The sequence below is a fragment of the Pristiophorus japonicus genome, chromosome 22 (assembly GCF_044704955.1).
Source record: "Pristiophorus japonicus isolate sPriJap1 chromosome 22, sPriJap1.hap1, whole genome shotgun sequence".
NCBI lineage: Eukaryota > Metazoa > Chordata > Chondrichthyes > Pristiophoridae > Pristiophorus > Pristiophorus japonicus.
In genome coordinates this window covers 70,151,825-70,173,236 of record NC_091998.1, presented here as the reverse complement: position 1 = coordinate 70,173,236, position 21,412 = coordinate 70,151,825, and the positions used below count along the sequence as shown (strand labels likewise).

Here is a 21,412-nt window from a genome sequence, read left to right as displayed (position 1 = left end):
GGTCATCTATGTATATTGTAAACAGTTGTGGTCCCAGCACCGATCCCTGTGGCACACCACTAACCACCGATTCCAACCCGAAAAGGACCCATTTATCCCGACTCTCTGCTTTCTGTTCGCCAGCCAATTCTCTATCCATGCTAATACATTTCCTCTGACTCTGCGTACCTTTATCTTCTGCAGTAATCTTTTGTGTGGCACCTTATCGAATGCCTTTTGGAAATCTAAATACACCACATCCATCGGTACACCTCTATCCACCATGCTCGTTATATCCTCAAAGAATTCCAGTAAATTAGTTAAACATGATTTCCCCTTCATGAATCCATGTTGCGTCTGCTTGATTGCACCATTCCTATATAGATGTCCCGCTATTTCTTCCTTAATGATAGTTTCAAGCATTTTCCCCACTACAGATGTTAAACTAACCGGCCTATAGTTACCAGCCTTTTGTCAGCCCCCTTTTTTAAACAGAAGCGTTACATTAGCTGCTTTCCAATCCGCTGGTACCTCCCCAGAGTCCAGAGAATTTTGGTAGATTATAACGAATGCATCTGCTATAACTTCCGCCATCTCTTTTAATACCCTGGGATGCATTTCATCAGGACCAGGGGACTTGTCTACCTCGAGTCCCATTAACCTGTCCAGCACTACCCCCCTAGTGATAGTGATTATCTCAAGGTCCTCCCTTCCCACATTCCCATGACCAGCAATTTATGGCATGGTTTTTGTGTCTTCCACTGTGAAGACCGAAGCAAAATAATTGTTTAAGGTCTCAGCCATTTCCACATTTCCCATTATTAAATCCCCCTTCTCATCTTCTAAGGGAACAACATTTACTTTAGTCACTCTTTTCCGTTTTATATATCGGTAAAAGCTTTTACTATCTGTTTTTATGTTTTGCGCAAGTTTACTTTCGTAATCTATCTTCCTTTCTTTATTGCTTTCTTAGTCATTCTTTGCTGTCGTTTAAAATTTTCCCAATCTTCTAGTTTCCCACTAACCTTGGCCACCTTATACGCATTGGTTTTTAATTTGATACTCTCCTTTATTTCCTTGGTTATCCACGGCTGGTTATCCCTTCTCTTACCGCCCTTCTTTTTCACTGGAATATATTTTTGTTGAGCACTATGAAAGAGCTCCTTAAAAGTCCTCCACTGTTCCTCAATTGTGCTACCGTTTAGTCTGTGTTCCCAGTCTACTTTAGCCAACTCTGCCCTCATCCCACTGTAGTCCCCTTTGTTTAAGCATAGTACGCTCGTTTGAGACACTACTACCTCACCCTCAATCTGTATTACAAATTCAACCATACTGTGATCACTCATTCCGAGAGGATCTTTTACGAGGAGATTGTTTATTATTCCTGTCTCATTACACAGGACCAGATCTAAGATAGCTTGCTCCCTTGTAGGTTCTGTAACATACTGTTCTAAGAAACAATCCCGTATGCATTCTATGAATTCCTCCTCAAGGCTACCCTGTGCGATTTGATTTGACCAATCGATATGTAGGTTAAAATCCCCCATGATTACTAACGTTTCTTTTTCACATGCCTCCATTATACCCTTGATTATTGTCCGCCCCACCGTGAAGTTATTATTTGGGGGCCTATAAACTACGCCCACCAGTGACTTTTTCCCCTTAATTTCTCTAATCTCCACCCACAATGAATCAACATTTTGTTCATTAGAGCCAATATCGTCTCTCACAACTGCCCTGATATCATCCTTTATTAACAGAGCTACCCCACCTCCTTTCCCTTCTTGTCTATCTTTCCGAATTGTCAGATACCCCTGTATGTTTAATTCCCAGTCTTGGCCACCCTGCAACCACGTTTCTGTAATGGCCACCAAATCATACCCATTTGTAATGATTTGTGCCGTCAACTCATTTACTTTATTTCGAATGCTGCGTGCGTTTAGGTAGAATGTTTTAATACTAGTTTTTAAACATGATTTTTAGTTTTGACTCCTCCTGCAGCCCATTTATATTCATACATATTGTCCCTTCCTATCACCTTGTGGTTTACACTTACCCCAGTGCTACTCTGCTCTGTTGCCTCCCGCCTTTTGCATTCTTTCTTGGGGTCCTGTTCATCTGAGCTCTCACCCACTCTAACTAGCTCAGAGCCCTCTCCTGGGTTCCGAATACTCCTCGCATTGAGGCACCGAGCTTTCAGGCTTGTCTTTTTATTACACTTTGACCCTTTAGAATTTTGCTATACAGTGGGCCTTTTTGTTTTTTGCCTTGGGTTTCTCTGCCCTCCACTTTTACTCATCTCCTTTCTGTCTTTTTCTTCTGTCTCCATTTTGTTTCCCTCTGTCTCCCTGTATTGGTTCCCATCCCCCTGCCATATTAGTTTAACCCCTCCCCAACAGCACTAGCAAACACTCCCCCTAGGACATTGGTTCCGGTCCTGCCTAGGTGCAGACCGTCCGGTTTGTTCTGGTCCCACCTCCCCCAGAACCGGTTCCAATGCCCCAGGAATTTGAATCCCTCCCTGCTGCACCACTGCTCAAGCCACATATTCATCTCGGCTATCCTGCGATTCCTACTCTGACTAGCTCGTGGCACTGGTAGCAATCCCGAGATTACTACTTTTGAGGTCCTACTTTTTAATTTAGCTCCTTGCTCCTTAAATTCGTCTCGTAGGACCTGATCCCTTTTTTTTAACCTTTTAATAAAGCCCAGGATCCCATAACCTTTTTAACAGCTTTCTCAACTTGTCCTGCACCATTTAGTTTACATTGTCTCTCCTCATTCCTCCTTCCAAATGTATCACTTCACACGTTAACTTCCATCTGCCGTGTGTCAGCCCATTTCACCCTTCTGTTACGGTCCTCATTGTTTACCACATTTCTGAGCTTCGTATCTCTGCAAACTTTGAAATTCTGCCCTGTATCCCCAAGTCCAGGTATATATATCAGAAAGAGCAGCGATCCCCACCCTGGCCCGGCCCGGGGAACTCCCCTGTACACTTCCCTCCAGCCGTTCACCACCACTCCCTGCTTTGTGCCCACGCTGTCTCTGTCCCTTCAATCCCAGGAGCTTCAAGCTTGCTGACTAATTCCATTTGTTCACTATGCTGAGCTGTGGTTATAAATTGAACCTGGTCACACACACCTTGCGGAAGGACAGCTCCACACTTAAATCCCCTTTGAAGCTGAATATGGCGACGGCTTCTCCGTGCTCCAGGAGCTGGACGGGCGGGCTTTTAATCGGAGTCGGTTTCTCAGTCGCGGGAATAATCTGAAATGAGAAAACAACAGATGGGAATGGCAGTCGGTCGGGCGGGGGGTTCTCCAGAGGCCGGTCTGTCAGGGGCAATACACCTCTCTCCCACGGCTTACTATCGCAACACACCAAGAGCCCAGTACTCTCCTGGCATTCCCAGCCATCTCCAGATCACAGACACTGAAAACTTGGGAAAGTGAGGATGAAGGATTCGTACCTCGACATAAGATGTGGGGAAGATCCCGAGCCTCCCATGGTGCTCGCCTTTCAGCCAGTTCTGGTCCAGCTCTTTGTGGATATAAATGACATCTCCCTTCTGGAGGGTGAGCTCCCTGGAGGGCAAAGCAGAGGCCAAACATAACAGGAACGGTCAACAGTCAGAGAATACTCCTTGCTGCCAATAGGAATGGCTGTAGCACGTGGCATTGAGCGGCAAACATCCTGAGGTCCTCTCCATGGAGCAGGTTGTTAATACACAAAGTATCTTCCACATATGTCCTTCGGGCAGGTGACAGAGTCCTCAGAACAGGGTCCTCAGTGTGGGGTCTTCATAGAGAGAGAGAGAGGGTCCTCAGAGAGAGTGGGGTCTTCAGAGAGAGTGGGGTCTTGAGAGAGAGAGAGGGTCCTCAGAGAGAGTGGGATCTTCAGAGAGAGAGGGTCCTCAGAGAGAGTGGGGTCTTCATAGAGAGAGAGAGAGAGGGTCCTCAGAGAGAGTGGGGTCTTCAGAGAGAGTGGGGTCTTCAGAGAGAGTGGGGTCCTCAGAGAGAGTGGGGTCTTCAGAGAGAGTGGGGTCTTCAGAAGGAGAGGGGACTTCAGAGAGAGTGGGGTCTTCAGAGAGAGAGGCGATCCTCAGAGAGAGAGAGAGAGAGAGAGAGGGGGGGGGGTCTGCAGACAGTGAGGGTCTTCAGAGAGTGATGTCTTCAGAGAGAGAGGGGTCTTCAGAGAGAGTGAGGTCCTCAGACAGTGAGAGGATCCTCAGAGAGAGGGGGTCTTCAGAAGGAGAGGATTCTTCATTGAGAGAGGGGGTTCCTGAGACAGATTTTTAAAATCAATCTCACTCCCCCTCCCCCCACACCAACCTCTCTCAGTGGGTACAATGGCACAGATTTTGTGTGCCCTCCAGTACGCGACCTGTGACCCATTCCACAAACGTCAGCCACACTATTCACTCGGTTACCCGACACGTGCGCAGGCCGGGAGGGGGGGCGCTGCAGGGCCTGGGGGAGGGCTATGGGGGGGGGCACTGCTGGGGCAGTGGCGGAGGGGGGGGGGCGCCGGGGGGAGGCCCAGGGGAGGGGGTGGCCTGGGGGAGGGGGGGGGTATCCCGACGGGAGTAGGAACCCTGGTTCACTCCCCCTCCCTGACCCAGGGCGCTGAGCCCGGACTAATCCCGGTCTGTGCCGGGACAGCAGATGTCCAACCATTCCACTGACTGAGCGAACTCTGGGGCAGCCTGGGAATCGATTCACCGTCTGCGGAGGCCTGATACTCCGGCCATCGTGGTGTGGACTGGGTTGGATGGAGCCCCCCGCCATCTCCCCACCCCGCCCCTCGGTTGGCAGATCCACCCTCCCCCCTGCCCCTTGGCCCATGCCCCCTGCCCCGGCAGTTCCCGCCCCTCTACTTACTTAGGGGACTGGGCCTGGAAATCAAACTTTGCCCGTGCAGCCTTCATCTGTGGAAAGAATAAAGACAACTCGTCAGGAGAGCAGGAGACTCCTTGGGGATAACAATCCTAATAACAGGAGCTGTTCCCGTCAGCACGCGTTAGATACAGAGTAAAGCTCCCCCGACACTGGTCCTACTCTTCTTCCAAAGCTGCCGTCGGTTCTTTTACATCCACCTGAGAGGGCAGGCAGAGCCTCGGTTTAACGTCTCATCCAAAAGATGGCCCCTCCGACAGTGAAGCACTCCCTCAGTACTGCCCCTCCGACAGTGAAGCACTCCCTCAGTACTGCCCCTCCGACAGTGCAGTGCTCCCTCAGTACTGCCCCTCTGACAGTGCAACACTCCCTCAGTACTGCCCCTCCGACAGTGCGGTGCTCCCTCAGTACTGCGCCTCCGACAGTGCAGCACTCCCTCAGTACTGCACTGGGAGTGTCGGTCTGGATTATGAGCTCGAGTTCCTGGAGTGGGACTTGACCCCACGACCTTGTGACTCAGAGGCAGGAATGGTGCCCCCTGAGCCAGAGCTGCTAAAGATTAACTGTGAGCGATTTAGGGCAGAGAATGGGAGCAAGAGTTCATACACAGCAGGGGATGGGTGTGACGGGTCCCTGGGACTGGGGCCGGCCTGTGTGGGGGAGAAACAGCCGCATGGACTGGATGTGTTTTTATTTGTTGTGTGTCTGCAGTCGGGACTATTTATTGCTCAGTGACCTTGACATTTAGGGACAGCCGTGTCGGCTGGAACTAGAGCCATCTCAGCGGTCGGGTGGCAGGTTCCCTCCCTGAGGCATCGGTGAATCAGTTTGCCGATTCCTTTACCTGCTGCCAGCCAATGGTTGACCAGAATTCAATTTCCTAACGTGCCCTGGCAGGATGTCAACTCAGGAGCTCAGTGCTGCTGGTTCCTCTCCTCACCGCTCGCTACTGTCCCCACCGACCCAGACCCCCAGGGACCCTCTCCCAGAGACCGAGCCCGAGGGACCCTCTCCCAGGGCCCCTCCCCCAGGGACCCTCCCCCAGGGCTCTTCCCGCAGGGACCCTCCCCCAGGGACCCTACCCCAGGACCCCTCCCCCAGGGACCGAGCCCGAGGGACCCTCCCCCAGAGACCCTCCCCCAGAGACCCTCCCTCAGGGCTCCTTCCCCAGGGACCCTCCCCCAGGGACCAAGCCCCAGGGACCCTCCCTCAGGGCCCCTCCCCCAGGGACCCTCCCGAGAGACCCTCCCCCAGGGACCGAGCCTGAGGGACCCTCCCCCCGAGACCCTCCCTCAGAGACCCTCCCCCAGGGCCCCTCCCCCAGGGACCGAGCCCGAGGGACCCTCCCCCAGAGACACTCCCCCAGAGACCCTCCCTCAGGGCCCCTCCCCCAGGGACCGAGCCCAGGAACCCTCCCCCAGGGCCCGAGCCCGAGGGACCCTCCCCCAGGGCCCCTCCCTCAGGACCCCTCCCTCAGGGACCGAGCCCCAGGGACCCTCCCTCAGAGACCCTCCCCCAGGGCCCCTCCCCCAGGGACCGAACCCGAGGGACCCTCCCCCAGAGACATTCCCCCAGAGACCCTCCCTCAGGGCCCCTCCCCCAGGGCCCCTCCCCCAGGGACCGAGCCCCAGGGACCGAGCCCCAGGGACCCTCCCCCAGGGACCGAGCCCGAGGGCCCCTCCCCCAGGGCCCCTCCCTCAGGGACCGAGCCCCAGGGACCCTCCCCCAGTGACCCTCCCCCAGGGACCGAGCCCGAGGGACCCTCCCCCAGAGACCCTCCTCCAGGGCCCCTCCCTCAGGGTCCCTCCCCCAGGGACCGAGCCCCAGGGCCACTCCCCCAGGGCCCCTCCCCCATGGACCCTCCCCCAGGGACCGAGTCCGAGGGCCCCTCCCCCAGGGACCGAGCCCCAGGGCAGGGGCCGAGGGTCAGAGGTCGAGGGTCAGGGGTCAGTGGCCGTGCGCCATGTCGGGGTAAAATCCAACAGAACGACGCAGTCGCGGTGCTCGCCGATCTGCCCGCCCGTTACTGTGGTTACCTTCGTCATTTCCGAGTTGTGTGGCCGATCCATCAGTCTGTCCCGGCTCCCAGCGGGACCGCTCCCGTTATTCCCAGCATTCCCAGGGTCTATAAACAAAGAAAAAGAAAGAGAGACTGCATTTAGAGATTTGCTTTTGCCTTCCGGACGAGGCGTTAAACCGAGGCCCCGTCTGCCCTCTCAGCTGGGCGTAAAAGATCCCACGGCCACTATTGGAAGAAAAGCAGGAGAGTTCTCCCCGGTGTCCTGGGGCCAATATTTATCCCTCAATCAACGTCACAGATTATCTGGGTCATTATCGCATTGCTGTTTGTGGGAGCTTGCTGTGCGCAAATTGGCTGCCACGTTTCCCATATTACGACAGTGACTACACTCCAGAATGATACCCGGACTTCGAGGGTTATGTTGCAAGGAGAGATTACACAATCTCTGGTTGTGTTCCCTGGAATTTAGACGGTTAAGGGGAGATCTGATGGAAGTTTTCAGGATATTACGGGGAACTGAGAGAGAGACAATGTTCCCCCTGGTTGGGGAGTCTAGGATCAGCGGGCAGAGACTAAACATTAGAGCCAGACCTTTCTGGAGTGAAATTAGGAAACACTTCTACACACACAGGGCGGTGAAAGTTTGGAATCCAGTTCCACAAACGGCAATTAATGCTGGGGGTCAATTTTTAATTTCAAATCGGAGATTGATAGCTTTCTGTTAACCAAAAGTATTAAGGGATATAGGCCAAAGGCGGGTCTTTGGAGATAGATTGCAGATCAGCCATGATCTCGTTGAATGGCAGACCAGGTTCGAGGGGCTCAATGGCCTCCTCCTGTTCCGATGTCACTAGGACCCACTTGTGTGTAGAAGTGTATCCTCATTTCACTCCTGAAAGATCTGGCTCTAATTTTTTTTTTTTTTTAAGAGAGCAGGAGTAGGCCATTCGGCCCCTCGAGTGTGTGCTCCGCCATTTAATAAGATCATGGCTGATCTGATCGTGGGCTCAGCTCCATTCCCTGGCCGTTCCCCAGAACCCTTTATTCCCTTATCGCTCAAAAATCTGTCTATCTTCGTCTTAAATATATTCAGTGACCCAGCCTCCACAGCTCTCTGGGGCAGAGAATTCCACAGATTTACAACCCTCTGAGAGAAGAAATTCCTTCTCATCTCAGTTTTAAATGGGCGGCCCCTTATTCTAAGATCATGCCCCCTAGTTCTAGTCTCCCCATCAGTGGAAACATCCTCTCTGCATCCACCTTGTCGATCCCCCTCAGTATCTTATATGTTTCAATAAAATCACATCTCAGTCTTCTAAACTCCAATGAGTATAGGCCCAACCTGCTCAACCTTTCCTCATAAGTCAACCCCCTTATTTCAGGAATCATTCCAGTGAACCTTCTCTGAACTGCCTCCAAAGCAAGTATATCCTTCCTTAAATACGGAGACCAAAACAGTACGCAGTATTCCAGGTGTGGCCTCACCAATACCCTGTACAGTTGTAGCAGGACTTCTCTGCTTTTATACTCTATCCCCCTTGCAATAAAGGCCAACATTCCATTTACCTTCCTGATCACTTGCTGTACCTACAGACTAACTGTTTGTGTTTCATGCACAAGGACCCCCAGGTCCCTCTGTACTGCAGCATTTTGTAGTCACTCACCATTTAAATAATAATTAGCTTTTTTATTCTTCCTACCAAAGTGGATAACCTCACACTTTCCCACATTATACTCCATCTGCCAAATGTTTGCCCACTCACTGAGCCCGTCTATATCCCTTTGCAGATTTATTGTGTCCTCCTCACAATTTGCTTTCCCATCCATCTTTGTATCATCAGCAAACTTGGCTACATTACACTCAGTCCCTTCATCCAAGTCATTAATATAGGTTGTAAATAGTGAAGCCCCAGGGGGAGTAGTTTCTCTCTATCTACCCCATCAGTTCACCTTACTATCAGACTTGGCTATCGATGGCTGTAAAGCACTTCGGGACCTGAGCCTGTGAGCTGCCCTATAGAAATGCAAGTTCTTTATTTCTTACCTCTCAGGGCTTCAGGATGGTCCATCCCGCTCCCATGGACACTCCTGTTGCTAGGCAACTCACTGCGCTGGCCATTGGGTTGGTGATTGACAGGTGACCTCTCCCACCCGGGAGGGGAGGTCATTGCACTGAAGGAAAGCGAGAGAAAGAGAGTTTTAAAAACATCAATTCATTTAAATTTCACTATAAAGTTCAGAATTCATTCTGTTGACGCCCAGCACCACGCTCCAGCCACAGGCCCTAACCTCGTAAATATCCCCTTCAATCCGGGGTCTCACAGGCAAGGGAAGGCTGGACTAACCGGCACCTCCCCAAACAGTGACAACTCGGGCAAATGACGGACTTGGTTATCAATGGGGTACAGGTGCTTGGACAAGAGTCCCGCGGGGTTTATCCCAGAGCGCCGAGAGAGATGCGGGAGGAGATTTGTGAATCCCTGACATTTACCGCCAAGACGTCACTAGACACCGCGGAGGTGCCACTTGAGTGGACACAGGTTTCTGCGGCACCCACAGTCAGAAAGGACAACAAAACAAACCAAATATGAGCCTTCACCTCAATCCTGTGTCTAATAATGGCACTGATCACCAGGAGTAAACCGCAGGATTATCAGTATAACAATAACCGAGTGAATGGCAGTCGGCATCGATCCAGAACAGGGATGACCAGACCGACCATAGGCCTCAACTCCTTGCAGGAAGTGACACCCAGTGGATTGTGGGAGACCACATGACGCAGCACGTCTCGATTTCCAGAAAGCTTTTGGCAAAGTTCCACATGAAAGGCTCTTTAAGGGTCAAAGGATCAGGAGCAAACCTGGTGGCTGAAGGCAGGAAGCAGGGGCTCCTGTCTGAGGGGTTATGTTAGGCTACTGGAGAAACACTGACTGCAATGCCCCAGGGATAAGTGCTTGGTCAATGACTGTTTCTAAATTCATTCAACAAACTGTTTCCAGAAACTCAATGCACGGCAGCCAAACTCGGAGGGGCAATGGAATCAGAAACTACAGAATGAGTTGGACAAAATGTGTAAATAGGCAGAACAATTCGTATTTGCCCAGCATCCCAGTCAGTCCGTGCCATACCCACTCAGTCACCTGATCAGCCCAAGCTCTGCACCATCTCCTTCCGAGGCTTCACACATTCACCCTTACATCGCCACCCAGACTGTGGGCATCCCACACCATGCCCCACTCTGGCTGCCCGCAGTTTATCGCTCACAGACTAACACTGCAATGCTATCCTCTCACTAAAGGGATGTCGCTAACCAGCCTCACCCATCCTGGCTGCAAACCTCTCCTGCATACTAATGAGCCCGTCCTGCATACTAATGAGCCCGTCCTACATACTAATGAGCCCGTCCTACATACTAATGAGCCCGGCCTGCATACTAATGAGCCCGGCCTGCATACTAATGAGTCCGGCCTGCATACTAATGAGTCCGTCCTGCATTCCAATGCCTGACCTGCATATTAAAGGTTCTAAACTGTATACTAATAAGCTTTCCTATCTCTCTCCTTTCTCTCTGTCTGTTTTTTTAATTCTGTCTCTCTTTCTCTCCCCCTCTCTGTCTCTCTATCAACCTCTCTCCCATCCTTTCTCTGTCTCGCTCTTTCTGTCTCTGTCTCTCTCTGATGCCTGTCCAATGTGTATTTGGCATTTGGCCATGGTTCTGATGTGTTTGGGTCCTGAACACAAAACCTTGCATAATTCAGGAAGAATTGTCAGTGTAACTGAGGGCGGCTGAGGGCAGATTAGTTATTCTGAGGCCAGGACTAGTGATCCAGAGAATAGGGGTTCAATTCTCAGTCTGGTAGTTTGGGAATCAGTAAAAGTGATTGTCATAAAAACCCAACGGGTTCACGAATGCCCTTTAGGGAATGAAACCTGCCATCCTTACCCGGTCTGGCCTATCTGTGACTCTAGTCCCACACCACCCCTAACTGCCCTGCGGAGGGGCCCAGAGAGACACCCAGTTGTATTAAAACGCTACAGAAGGCCCATCAAGGCCCCTCAGAATGGTCAATAAACGTTGGCCTCGCTAGTGCTGCCACACACCGAGAATTACATCGAATTACAGAAACAGGCCGTTTGGCCCAACCGCTCCGTGCCGGTGTTTATGCCCCACCCGAGCCCCTCCCACCCGAGCCCCCTCCACCCGAGCCCCCCCACCCACTCCATCCCACCCGAGCCGAGCCCCTCCCACCCTCTCCATCCCACCCGAGCCCCTCCCACACCAGCCCCCTCCCACTCTCTCCATCTCACCCTATCACCAGATCCCTCTATTCCCTTCTCCCTCATGTGTTTATCCAGCTTCCCCTTAAATGTATCGATACTATTCGCCTCAACACCGCCCTGTGGCAGCGAGTTCCACATTCTCACCCCTCTCTGGGTGAATTCCCCATTGGGTTTATTGCTGACTGTTTTGTATTGATAGTCCCTGGTTATTCTCTCCCCCACAACTGGAAATATCTTCTCCATGTCAACCCTATCGAACCCCTTTCATCATTTTAAAGACCTCGAGCAGATCACCCCACAGCATTCTCTGTTGCAGGGTAAAAAGGCCAGCCTGTTCAATCTTCGCCTCTCAGTTACGTTATCAATCTCCTGAATCAGAATGATTGTTTTAAATACATGGTGTTGACGTCTGGGGGCGGGGTTAGCATAAAGTGGGACAAAGGTAAATGATTTTAGAATAAGTGTCAGGTTGGGTCAACAAGACGTCCTGCCTGGTCTCGGCATGACGGGGGCCACTGTGGGGGTGGGAGGGGTGGGCTGCACTGGCCCCTACTCCCTGGTCTGCCTCAAGGAGCGACTGCGAGTGACAGAGTTTGGTGTCTGTGTGTTTCATTGCCACACTCGCTCAGGGTGCAGCAGTTGAATATTAACATTGGCGAGCGCCCTGCCCAACACAGACCAGTAAACTCCTCCCCATTAACTCAACTTTACCTCATTTGTTGCCGGGAAGGGTTCATCTGCAGGTCTGTGACACTCACTGTCCCAACTTCATCCACACAACTTAACCCCGAGAGTTAAACTTTGTCCCTCTGCACCAACTCAGGCAGGAGTCCAACCGACAGAGACTCAGTCCCCTGGGTGCTCAATAACCCTGCACCAGTCAGTAATATCCCCACCCCTCTGTAACACTGATATACCACACCCCTCTGCAACACTGATATACCCCACACCCTTCACTGTAACACCGATATACACCACACCCCTCACTGTAACACCGATATACACCACACCCCTCACTGTAACACCGATATACCCCACACCCTTCACTGTAACACCGATATACACCACACCCCTCACTGTAACACTGATATACCCCACCCCCCTCTGTAACACTGATATACCTCACCCCTCACTGCAACACTGATATACCCCACCCCTCTCTGTAACACTGATATAACCCACACCCTCTCTGTAACACTGATATACCCCACACCCCTCTGCAACACTGATATACCCCACACCCCTCTCTGCAACACTGATATACACCACACCCCTCTCTGTAATACTGATATACCCCACACCCCTCTGTAACACTGATATACCCCACACCCCTCTCTGTAACACTGATATATCCCACACCCCTCACTGTAACACTGATATATCACACACCCCTCACTGTAAAACTGATGTACCCCACCCCTCTCTGTAACACTGATATACCCCACCCCTCTCTGCAACACTGATAGACCACACACCCCTCACTGTAATACTGATATACCCCACACCCCTCACTGTAAAACTGATATACCCCACACCCTTCACTGTAACACCGATATACACCACACCCCTCACTGTAACACTGATATACACCACACCCCTCACTGTAACACTGATATACCACACACCTCTCACTGCAACACTGAGATAACCCACACCCCTCACTGTAATATACCCCACACCCCTCTGTAACACTGATAAACCCTACACCCCTCACTGTAACACTGATAAACCTCACACCCCTCACTGTAACACTGATATACTCCACACCCCTCACTGTAACACTGATATACCACACCCCTCTCTGTAACACTGATATACTCCACACCCTCACTGTAACACTGATATACCTCACCACTCACTGTAACACTGATATACCCCACATCCCTCTCTGTAACACTGATATACCCCACCCCTCTCTGTAACACTGATATACCCCACCCCTCTCTGTAACACTGATATACCCCACACCCCTCACTGTAAAACTGATGTACCCCATCCCTCTCTGTAACACTGATATACCCCACCCCTCTCTGCAACACTGATATACCACACACCCCTCACTGTAACACTGATATATCCCACACCCCTCACTGTAACACTGATATACCCCACACCCTTCACTGTAACACCGATATACACCACACCCCTCACTGTAACACCGATATACACCACACCCCTCACTGTAACACCGATATACCCCACACCCTTCACTGTAACACCGATATACACCACACCCCTCACTGTAACACTGATATACCCCAACCCTCTCTGTAATACCGATATACCACACACCCCTCACTGTAACACTGATATACCCCACCCCCCTCTGTAACACTGATATACCTCACCCCTCACTGCAACACTGATATACCCCACCCCTCTCTGTAACACTGATATACCCCACACCCTCTCTGTAACACTGATATACCCCACACCCCTCTGTAACACTGATATACCCCACACCCCTCTCTGCAACACTGATATACACCACACCCCTCTCAGTAATACTGATATACCCCACACCCCTCTGCAACACTGATATACCCCACACCCTTCACTGTAACACCGATATACACCACACCCCTCACTGTAACACTGATATACACCACACCCCTCACTGTAACACTGATATACTCCACACCCCTCACTGTAACACTGATATACCCCATACCCCTCACTGTAACACTGATATACCACACACCCCTCACTGTAACACTGATATACCCCACACCCCTCACTGTAACAATGATATACCCCACAACCCTCTCTGTAACACTGATATACCCAACACCCCTCTGTAACACTGATATACACCACCCCTCTGTAACACGGATATACCCCACCCCTCTCTGTAAAACTGATATACTCCACACCCCTCAGTGGAACGCTAATATATCTCACACCCTTCTCTGTAACACTGATATACCCCACCCCTCTGTAACACTGATATATCCCACACCCCTCACTGTAACACTGATATACCCCACCCCTCAGTGTAACACTGATATACCCCAGACACCTCACTGTAACACTGATATACCCCACACCCCTCACTGTAACACTGATATACCCCACAACCCTCACTGCAACACTGATATATCCCACACCTCTCACTGTAACACTGATATACCCCACCCCTCTCTGTAACACTGATATACCCCACACCCCTCACTGTAACACTGATATATCCCACACCTCTCACTGTAACACTGATATACCCCATCTCTCTCTGTAACATTGATATACCCCACACCTCTCAGTGTAACACAGATATACCCCACACCCCTCACTGTAACACTGATATACCACACACCTCTCACTACAACACTGAGATAACCGACACCCCTCACTGTAATATACCCCACACCCCTCTGTAACACTGATAAACCCTACACCCCTCACTGTAACACTGATAAACCTCACACCCCTCACTGTAACACTGATATACTCCACACCCCTCACTGTAACACTGATATACCACACCCCTCTCTGTAACACTGATATACTCCACACCCTCACTGTAACACTGATATACCTCACCACTCACTGTAACACTGATATACCACACCCCTCTCTGTAACACAGATATACCCCACCCCTCTCCGTAACACTGATATACCCCACCCCTCTCTGTAACACTGATATACCCCACACCCCTCACTGTAACACTGATATACCACACACCTCTCACTGCAACACTGAGATAACCCACATCCCTCACTGTAATATACCCCACACCCCTCTGTAACACTGATAAACCCTACACCCCTCACTGTAACACTGATAAACCTCACACCCCTCACTGTAACACTGATATACTCCACACCCCTCACTGTAACACTGATATACCACACCCCTCTCTGTAACACTGATATACTCCACACCCTCACTGTAACACTGATATACCTCACCACTCACTGTAACACTGATATACCACACCCCTCTCTGTAACACTGATATACCCCACCCCTCTCTGTAACACAGATATACCCCACCCCTCTCCGTAACACTGATATACCCCACCCCTCTCTGTAACACTGATATACCCCACACCCCTCACTGTAACACTGATATACCACACACCCCTCACTGTAACACTGATATACACCACACCCCTCACTGTAACACTGATATACCCCACACCTCTCAGTGTAACACAGATATACCCCACACCGCTCACTGTAACACTGATATACCACACACCCCTCACTGTAACACTGATGTACCCCACACCCCTCACTGTAACACTGATATACTCTACACTCCTCTCTGTAACACTGATAAACCCTACACCCCTCACTGTAACACTGATAAACCCCACACCCCTCACTGTAACACTGATACACCACACACCCCTCACTGTCACACTGATATACCCCACATCCCTCTCTGTAACATTGAAATACCACACACCCCTCACTGTAACACTGATATACCCCACCCCCCTCTGTAACACTGATATACCCTACATCCCTCTCTGGAACACTAATATACCCCACGCCTCTCAGTGTAACACTGACATACCCCACCCCTCTCTGTAACACTGATATACCCCACCCCTCTCTGTAACACTGATATACCACACACCCCTCACTGTAATACTGATATACCCCACACCCCTCACTGTAACACCGATATGCCCCACACCCTTCACTGTAACACCGATATACACCACACCCCTCACTGTAACACTGATATACCCCACACCCCTCACTGTAAAACTGATATACCCCACACCCTTCACTGTAACACCGATATACACCACACCCCTCACTGTAACACTGATATACACCACACCCCTCACTGTAACACTGATATACCACACACCTCTCACTGCAACACTGAGATAACCCACACCCCTCACTGTAATATACCCCACACCCCTCTGTAACACTGATAAACCCTACACCCCTCACTGTAACACTGATAAACCTCACACCCCTCACTGTAACACTGATATACTCCACACCCCTCACTGTAACACTGATATACCACACCCCTCTCTGTAACACTGATATACTCCACACCCTCACTGTAACACTGATATACCTCACCACTCACTGTAACACTGATATACCCCACATCCCTCTCTGTAACACTGATATACCCCACCCCTCTCTGTAACACTGATATACCCCACCCCTCACTGCAACACTGATATACCCTACCCCTCTCTGTAACACTGATATACCCCACACCCTCTCTGTAACACTGATATACCCCACACCCCTCTGTAACACTGATATACCCCACACCCCTCTCTGCAACACTGATATACACCACACCCCTCTCTGTAATACTGATATACCCCACACCCCTCTGCAACACTGATATACCCCACACCCTTCACTGTAACACCGATATACACCACACCCCTCACTGTAACACTGATATACACCACACCCCTCACTGTAACACTGATATACTCCACACCCCTCACTGTAACACTGATATACCCCATACCCCTCACTGTAACACTGATATACCACACACCCCTCACTGTAACACTGATATACCCCACACCCCTCACTGTAACAATGATATACCCCACAACCCTCTCTGTAACACTGATATACCCAACACCCCTCTGTAACACTGATATACACCACCCCTCTGTAACACGGATATACCCCACCCCTCTCAGTAAAACTGATATACTCCACACCCCTCAGTGGAACGCTAATATATCTCACACCCTTCTCTGTAACACTGATATACCCCACCCCTCTGTAACACTGATATATCCCACACCCCTCACTGTAACACTGATATACCCCACCCCTCAGTGTAACACTGATATACCCCACACACCTCACTGTAACACTGATATACCCCACACCCCTCACTGTAACACTGATATACCCCACAACCCTCACTGTAACACTGATATATCCCACACCTCTCACTGTAACACTGATATACCCCACCCCTCTCTGTAACACTGATATACCCCACACCCCTCACTGTAACACTGATATATCCCACACCTCTCACTGTAACACTGATATACCCCATCTCTCTCTGTAACATTGATATACCCCACACCTCTCAGTGTAACACAGATATACCCCACACCCCTCACTGTAACACTGATATACCACACACCCCTCACTGTAACACTGATATACCCCAAACCCCTCACTGCAACACTGATATACACCACACCCCTCACTATAACACTGATATACCCCACACCTCTCAGTGTAACACAGATATACCCCACACCCCTCACTGTAACACTGATATACCACACACCCCTCACTGTAACACTGATGTACCCCACACCCCTCACTGTAACACTGATATACTCTACACTCCTCACTGTAACACTGATATACCCCACCCCTCTCTGTAACACTGATATACTCCACACCCCTCACTGTAACAGATATACGACACACCTCTCACTGCAACACTGAGATAACCCACACCCCTCACTGTAATATACCCCACACCCCTCTGTAACACTGATAAACCCTACACCCCTCACTGTAACACTGATAAACCTCACACCCCTCACTGTAACACTGATATACTCCACACCCCTCACTGTAACACTGATATACCACACCCCTCTCTGTAACACTGATATACCCCACCCCTCTCTGTAACACAGATATACCCCACACCACTCTCTGTAACACTGATATACCCCATACCCCTCTGTAACACTGATATACCACACACCCCTCACTGTAACACTGATATACCCCACATCCCTCTCTGTAACACTGATATACCCCACCCCTCTCCGTAACACTGATATACCCCACCCCTCTCTGTAACACTGATATATCCCACACCCCTCACTGTAACACTGATATACCACACACCCCTCACTGTAACACTGATATACACCACACCCCTCACTGTAACACTGATATACCCCACACCTCTCAGTGTAACACAGATATACCCCACACCGCTCACTGTAACACTGATATACCACACACCCCTCACTGTAACACTGATGTACCCCACACCCCTCACTGTAACACTGATATACTCTACACTCCTCTCTGTAACACTGATAAACCCTACACCCCTCACTGTAACACTGATAAACCCCACACCCCTCACTGTAACACTGATACACCACACACCCCTCACTGTCACACTGATATACCCCACATCCCTCTCTGTAACACTGATATACCCCACCCCTCTCTGTAACACTGATATACCCCACCCCTCTCTGTAACACTGATATACCCCACACCCCTCACTGTAACACTTATATTCCCCACACACCTCACTGTAAAACTGATGTACCCCACCCCTCTCTGTAACACTGATGTACCCCACCCCTCTCTGTAACACTGATATACCACACACCCCTCACTGTAACACTGATATACCACACACCCCTCACTGTAACACTGATATACCCCACACCCTTCACTGTAACACCGATATACACCACACCCCTCACTGGTAACACTGATATACCCCACCCCTCTCTGTAACATTGAAATACCACACACCCCTCACTGTAACACTGATATACCCCACCCCCCTCTGTAACACTGATATACCTCACGCCTCAATGTAACACTGATATACCCCACCCCTCTCTGTAACACTGATATATCCCACACCCCTCACTGTAACACTGATATACCACACACCCCTCACTGCAACACTGATATACCCCTCACCCCTCTGTAATACTGATATACCCCACACCCCTCTGTAACACTGATAAAGCCCACACCCCTCACTGTAACACTGATATACCACACACCCCTCAATGTAACACTGATATACCCCACACCCCACACTGTAACACTGATATACCACACACCCCTCACTGTAACACTGATATACCCTACATCCCTCTCTGGAACACTAATATACCCCACACCTCTCAGTGTAACACTGACATACCCCACCCCTCTCTGTAACACTGATATACCCCACCCCTCTCTGTAACACTGATATACCACACACCCCTCACTGTAATACTGATATACCCCACACCCCTCACTGTAACACTGATATGCCCCACACCCTTCACTGTAACACCGATATACACCACACCCCTCACTGTAACACTGATATACACCACACCCCTCACTGTAACACTGATATACTCCACACCCCTCACTGTAACACTGATATACCCCACACCCCTCACTGTAACACTGATATACCCCACACCCGTCACTGTAACACTGATATATCCCACCCCTCACTGTAACACTGATATACCCCACACCCCTCTCTTGAACACTGATATACCCAACACACCTCTGTAACACTGATATACCCCACCCCTCTGTAACACTGATATATCCCACACCCCTCACTGTAACACTGATATACCCCACCCCTCACTGTAACACTGATATACCCCACACCCCTCATTGTAACACTGATATATCCCACACCTCTCACTGTAACATTGATATTCCCCACACCTCTCAGTGTAACACAGATATACCCCACACCCCTCACTGTAACACTGATATACCACACACCCCTCACTGTAACACTGATGTACCCCACACCTCTCAGTCTAACACAGATATACCCCACACTCCTCACTGTAACACTGATATACCACACACCCCTCACTGTAACACTGATGTACCACACACCCCTCACTGTAACACTGATATACTCTACACTCCTCACTGTAACACTGATATACCCCACCCCTCTCTGTAACACTGATATACACCAAACCCCTCACTGTAACACTGATATACCACAAACCTCTCACTGTAACACAGAGATAACCCACACCCCTCACTGTAATATACCCCACACCCCTCTGTAACACTGATAAACCCTACACCCCTCACTGTAACACTGATATACTCCACACCCCTCACTGTAACACTGATATACTCCACACCCCTCACTGTAACACTGATAGACTCCACACCCCTCACTGTAACACTGATATATCCCACCCCTCACTGTAACACTGATATACCCCACACCCCTCTCTTGAACACTGATATACCCAACACACCTCTGTAACACTGATATACCCCACCCCTCTGTAACACTGATATATCCCACACCCCTCACTGTAACACTGATATACCCCACCCCTCACTGTAACACTGATATACCCCACACCCCTCATTGTAACACTGATATATCCCACACCTCTCACTGTAACATTGATATTCCCCACACCTCTCAGTGTAACACAGATATACCCCACACCCCTCACTGTAACACTGATATACACCACACCCCTCACTGTAACACTGATATACCCCACCCCTCTCTGTAACACTGATATACCCAACCCCTCTCTGTAACACTGATATACCCCACCCCTCTGCAACACTGCTATACCCCACCCCTCACTGTAACACTGATATACCCCACACCTCTCACTTAACACTGATATTCCCCACACACTTTAATGCACAATGAGAAACCCCACACCCATCACTGTAACACTGTAACACTGTTATACCCCACACACCTCAATGTAACACTGATATACTCCACACCCCTCCCTGTAACACAGATATACCCCACACCTCTCACTTTAACACTAATATACCACACACCCCTCACTGTAACACTGATATACCCCACACCCTTCACTGTAGCAATGATATACCACGCACTCCTCACTGCCACACTCTGATATACACCACACCCCTCACTGTAAAACTGATATACCCCACACCCTTCACTGCAACACCGATATACACCACACCATTCAATGTAACACTGATATACACCACACTCTCTCACTTTAACACTGATATTCCCCACACCCTTTAATGCACAATGAGAAACCCCACACCCATCACTGTAACACTGTTATACCCCACACACCTCAATGTAACACTGATATACTCCACACCCCTCCCTGTAACACTGATATACCCCACACCTCTCACTTTAACACTGATATACCACACACGTCTCACTGTAACACTGATATACCCCACACCCCTCAAGGTAACACTGATATACCCCACACCCCTCACTGTAACACTGATATACCCCACACCCTTCACTGTAACACTGATATACCCCACCCCTCTCTGTAACACTGATATACCACACACCCCTCACTGTAACACTGATATACCCCACACCCCTCACTGTAGCACTGATATACCCCACACCCTTCACTGTAACACTGAGATACCCCACCCCCTCATTGTAACACTGATATACCCCATCCCTCTCTGTAACACTGATGTACCCCACCCCTCACTGTAACAGATATACCCCACCCGCCTCTGTAACACTG

At 50.1% G+C, this 21,412-nt stretch overlaps 1 protein-coding gene across 1 annotated transcript in view; it reads right to left on the bottom strand.

Moving 5' to 3' along the window:
- The window catches only part of LOC139234661 (vinexin-like), a 133,483-nt gene that overhangs the window by 13,835 nt on the left and 98,236 nt on the right, over positions 1-21,412 (bottom strand). Inside the window, exons 5-9 of the mRNA XM_070865343.1 lie at positions 8,942-9,069; positions 6,914-7,002; positions 4,863-4,909; positions 3,452-3,566; positions 3,124-3,249 (exon numbers count right to left, since the gene is read on the bottom strand). Coding sequence (XP_070721444.1) covers positions 3,124-3,249; positions 3,452-3,566; positions 4,863-4,909; positions 6,914-7,002; positions 8,942-9,069 — 505 coding nt within the window. The remainder of the gene's footprint in view (positions 1-3,123; positions 3,250-3,451; positions 3,567-4,862; positions 4,910-6,913; positions 7,003-8,941; positions 9,070-21,412) is intronic.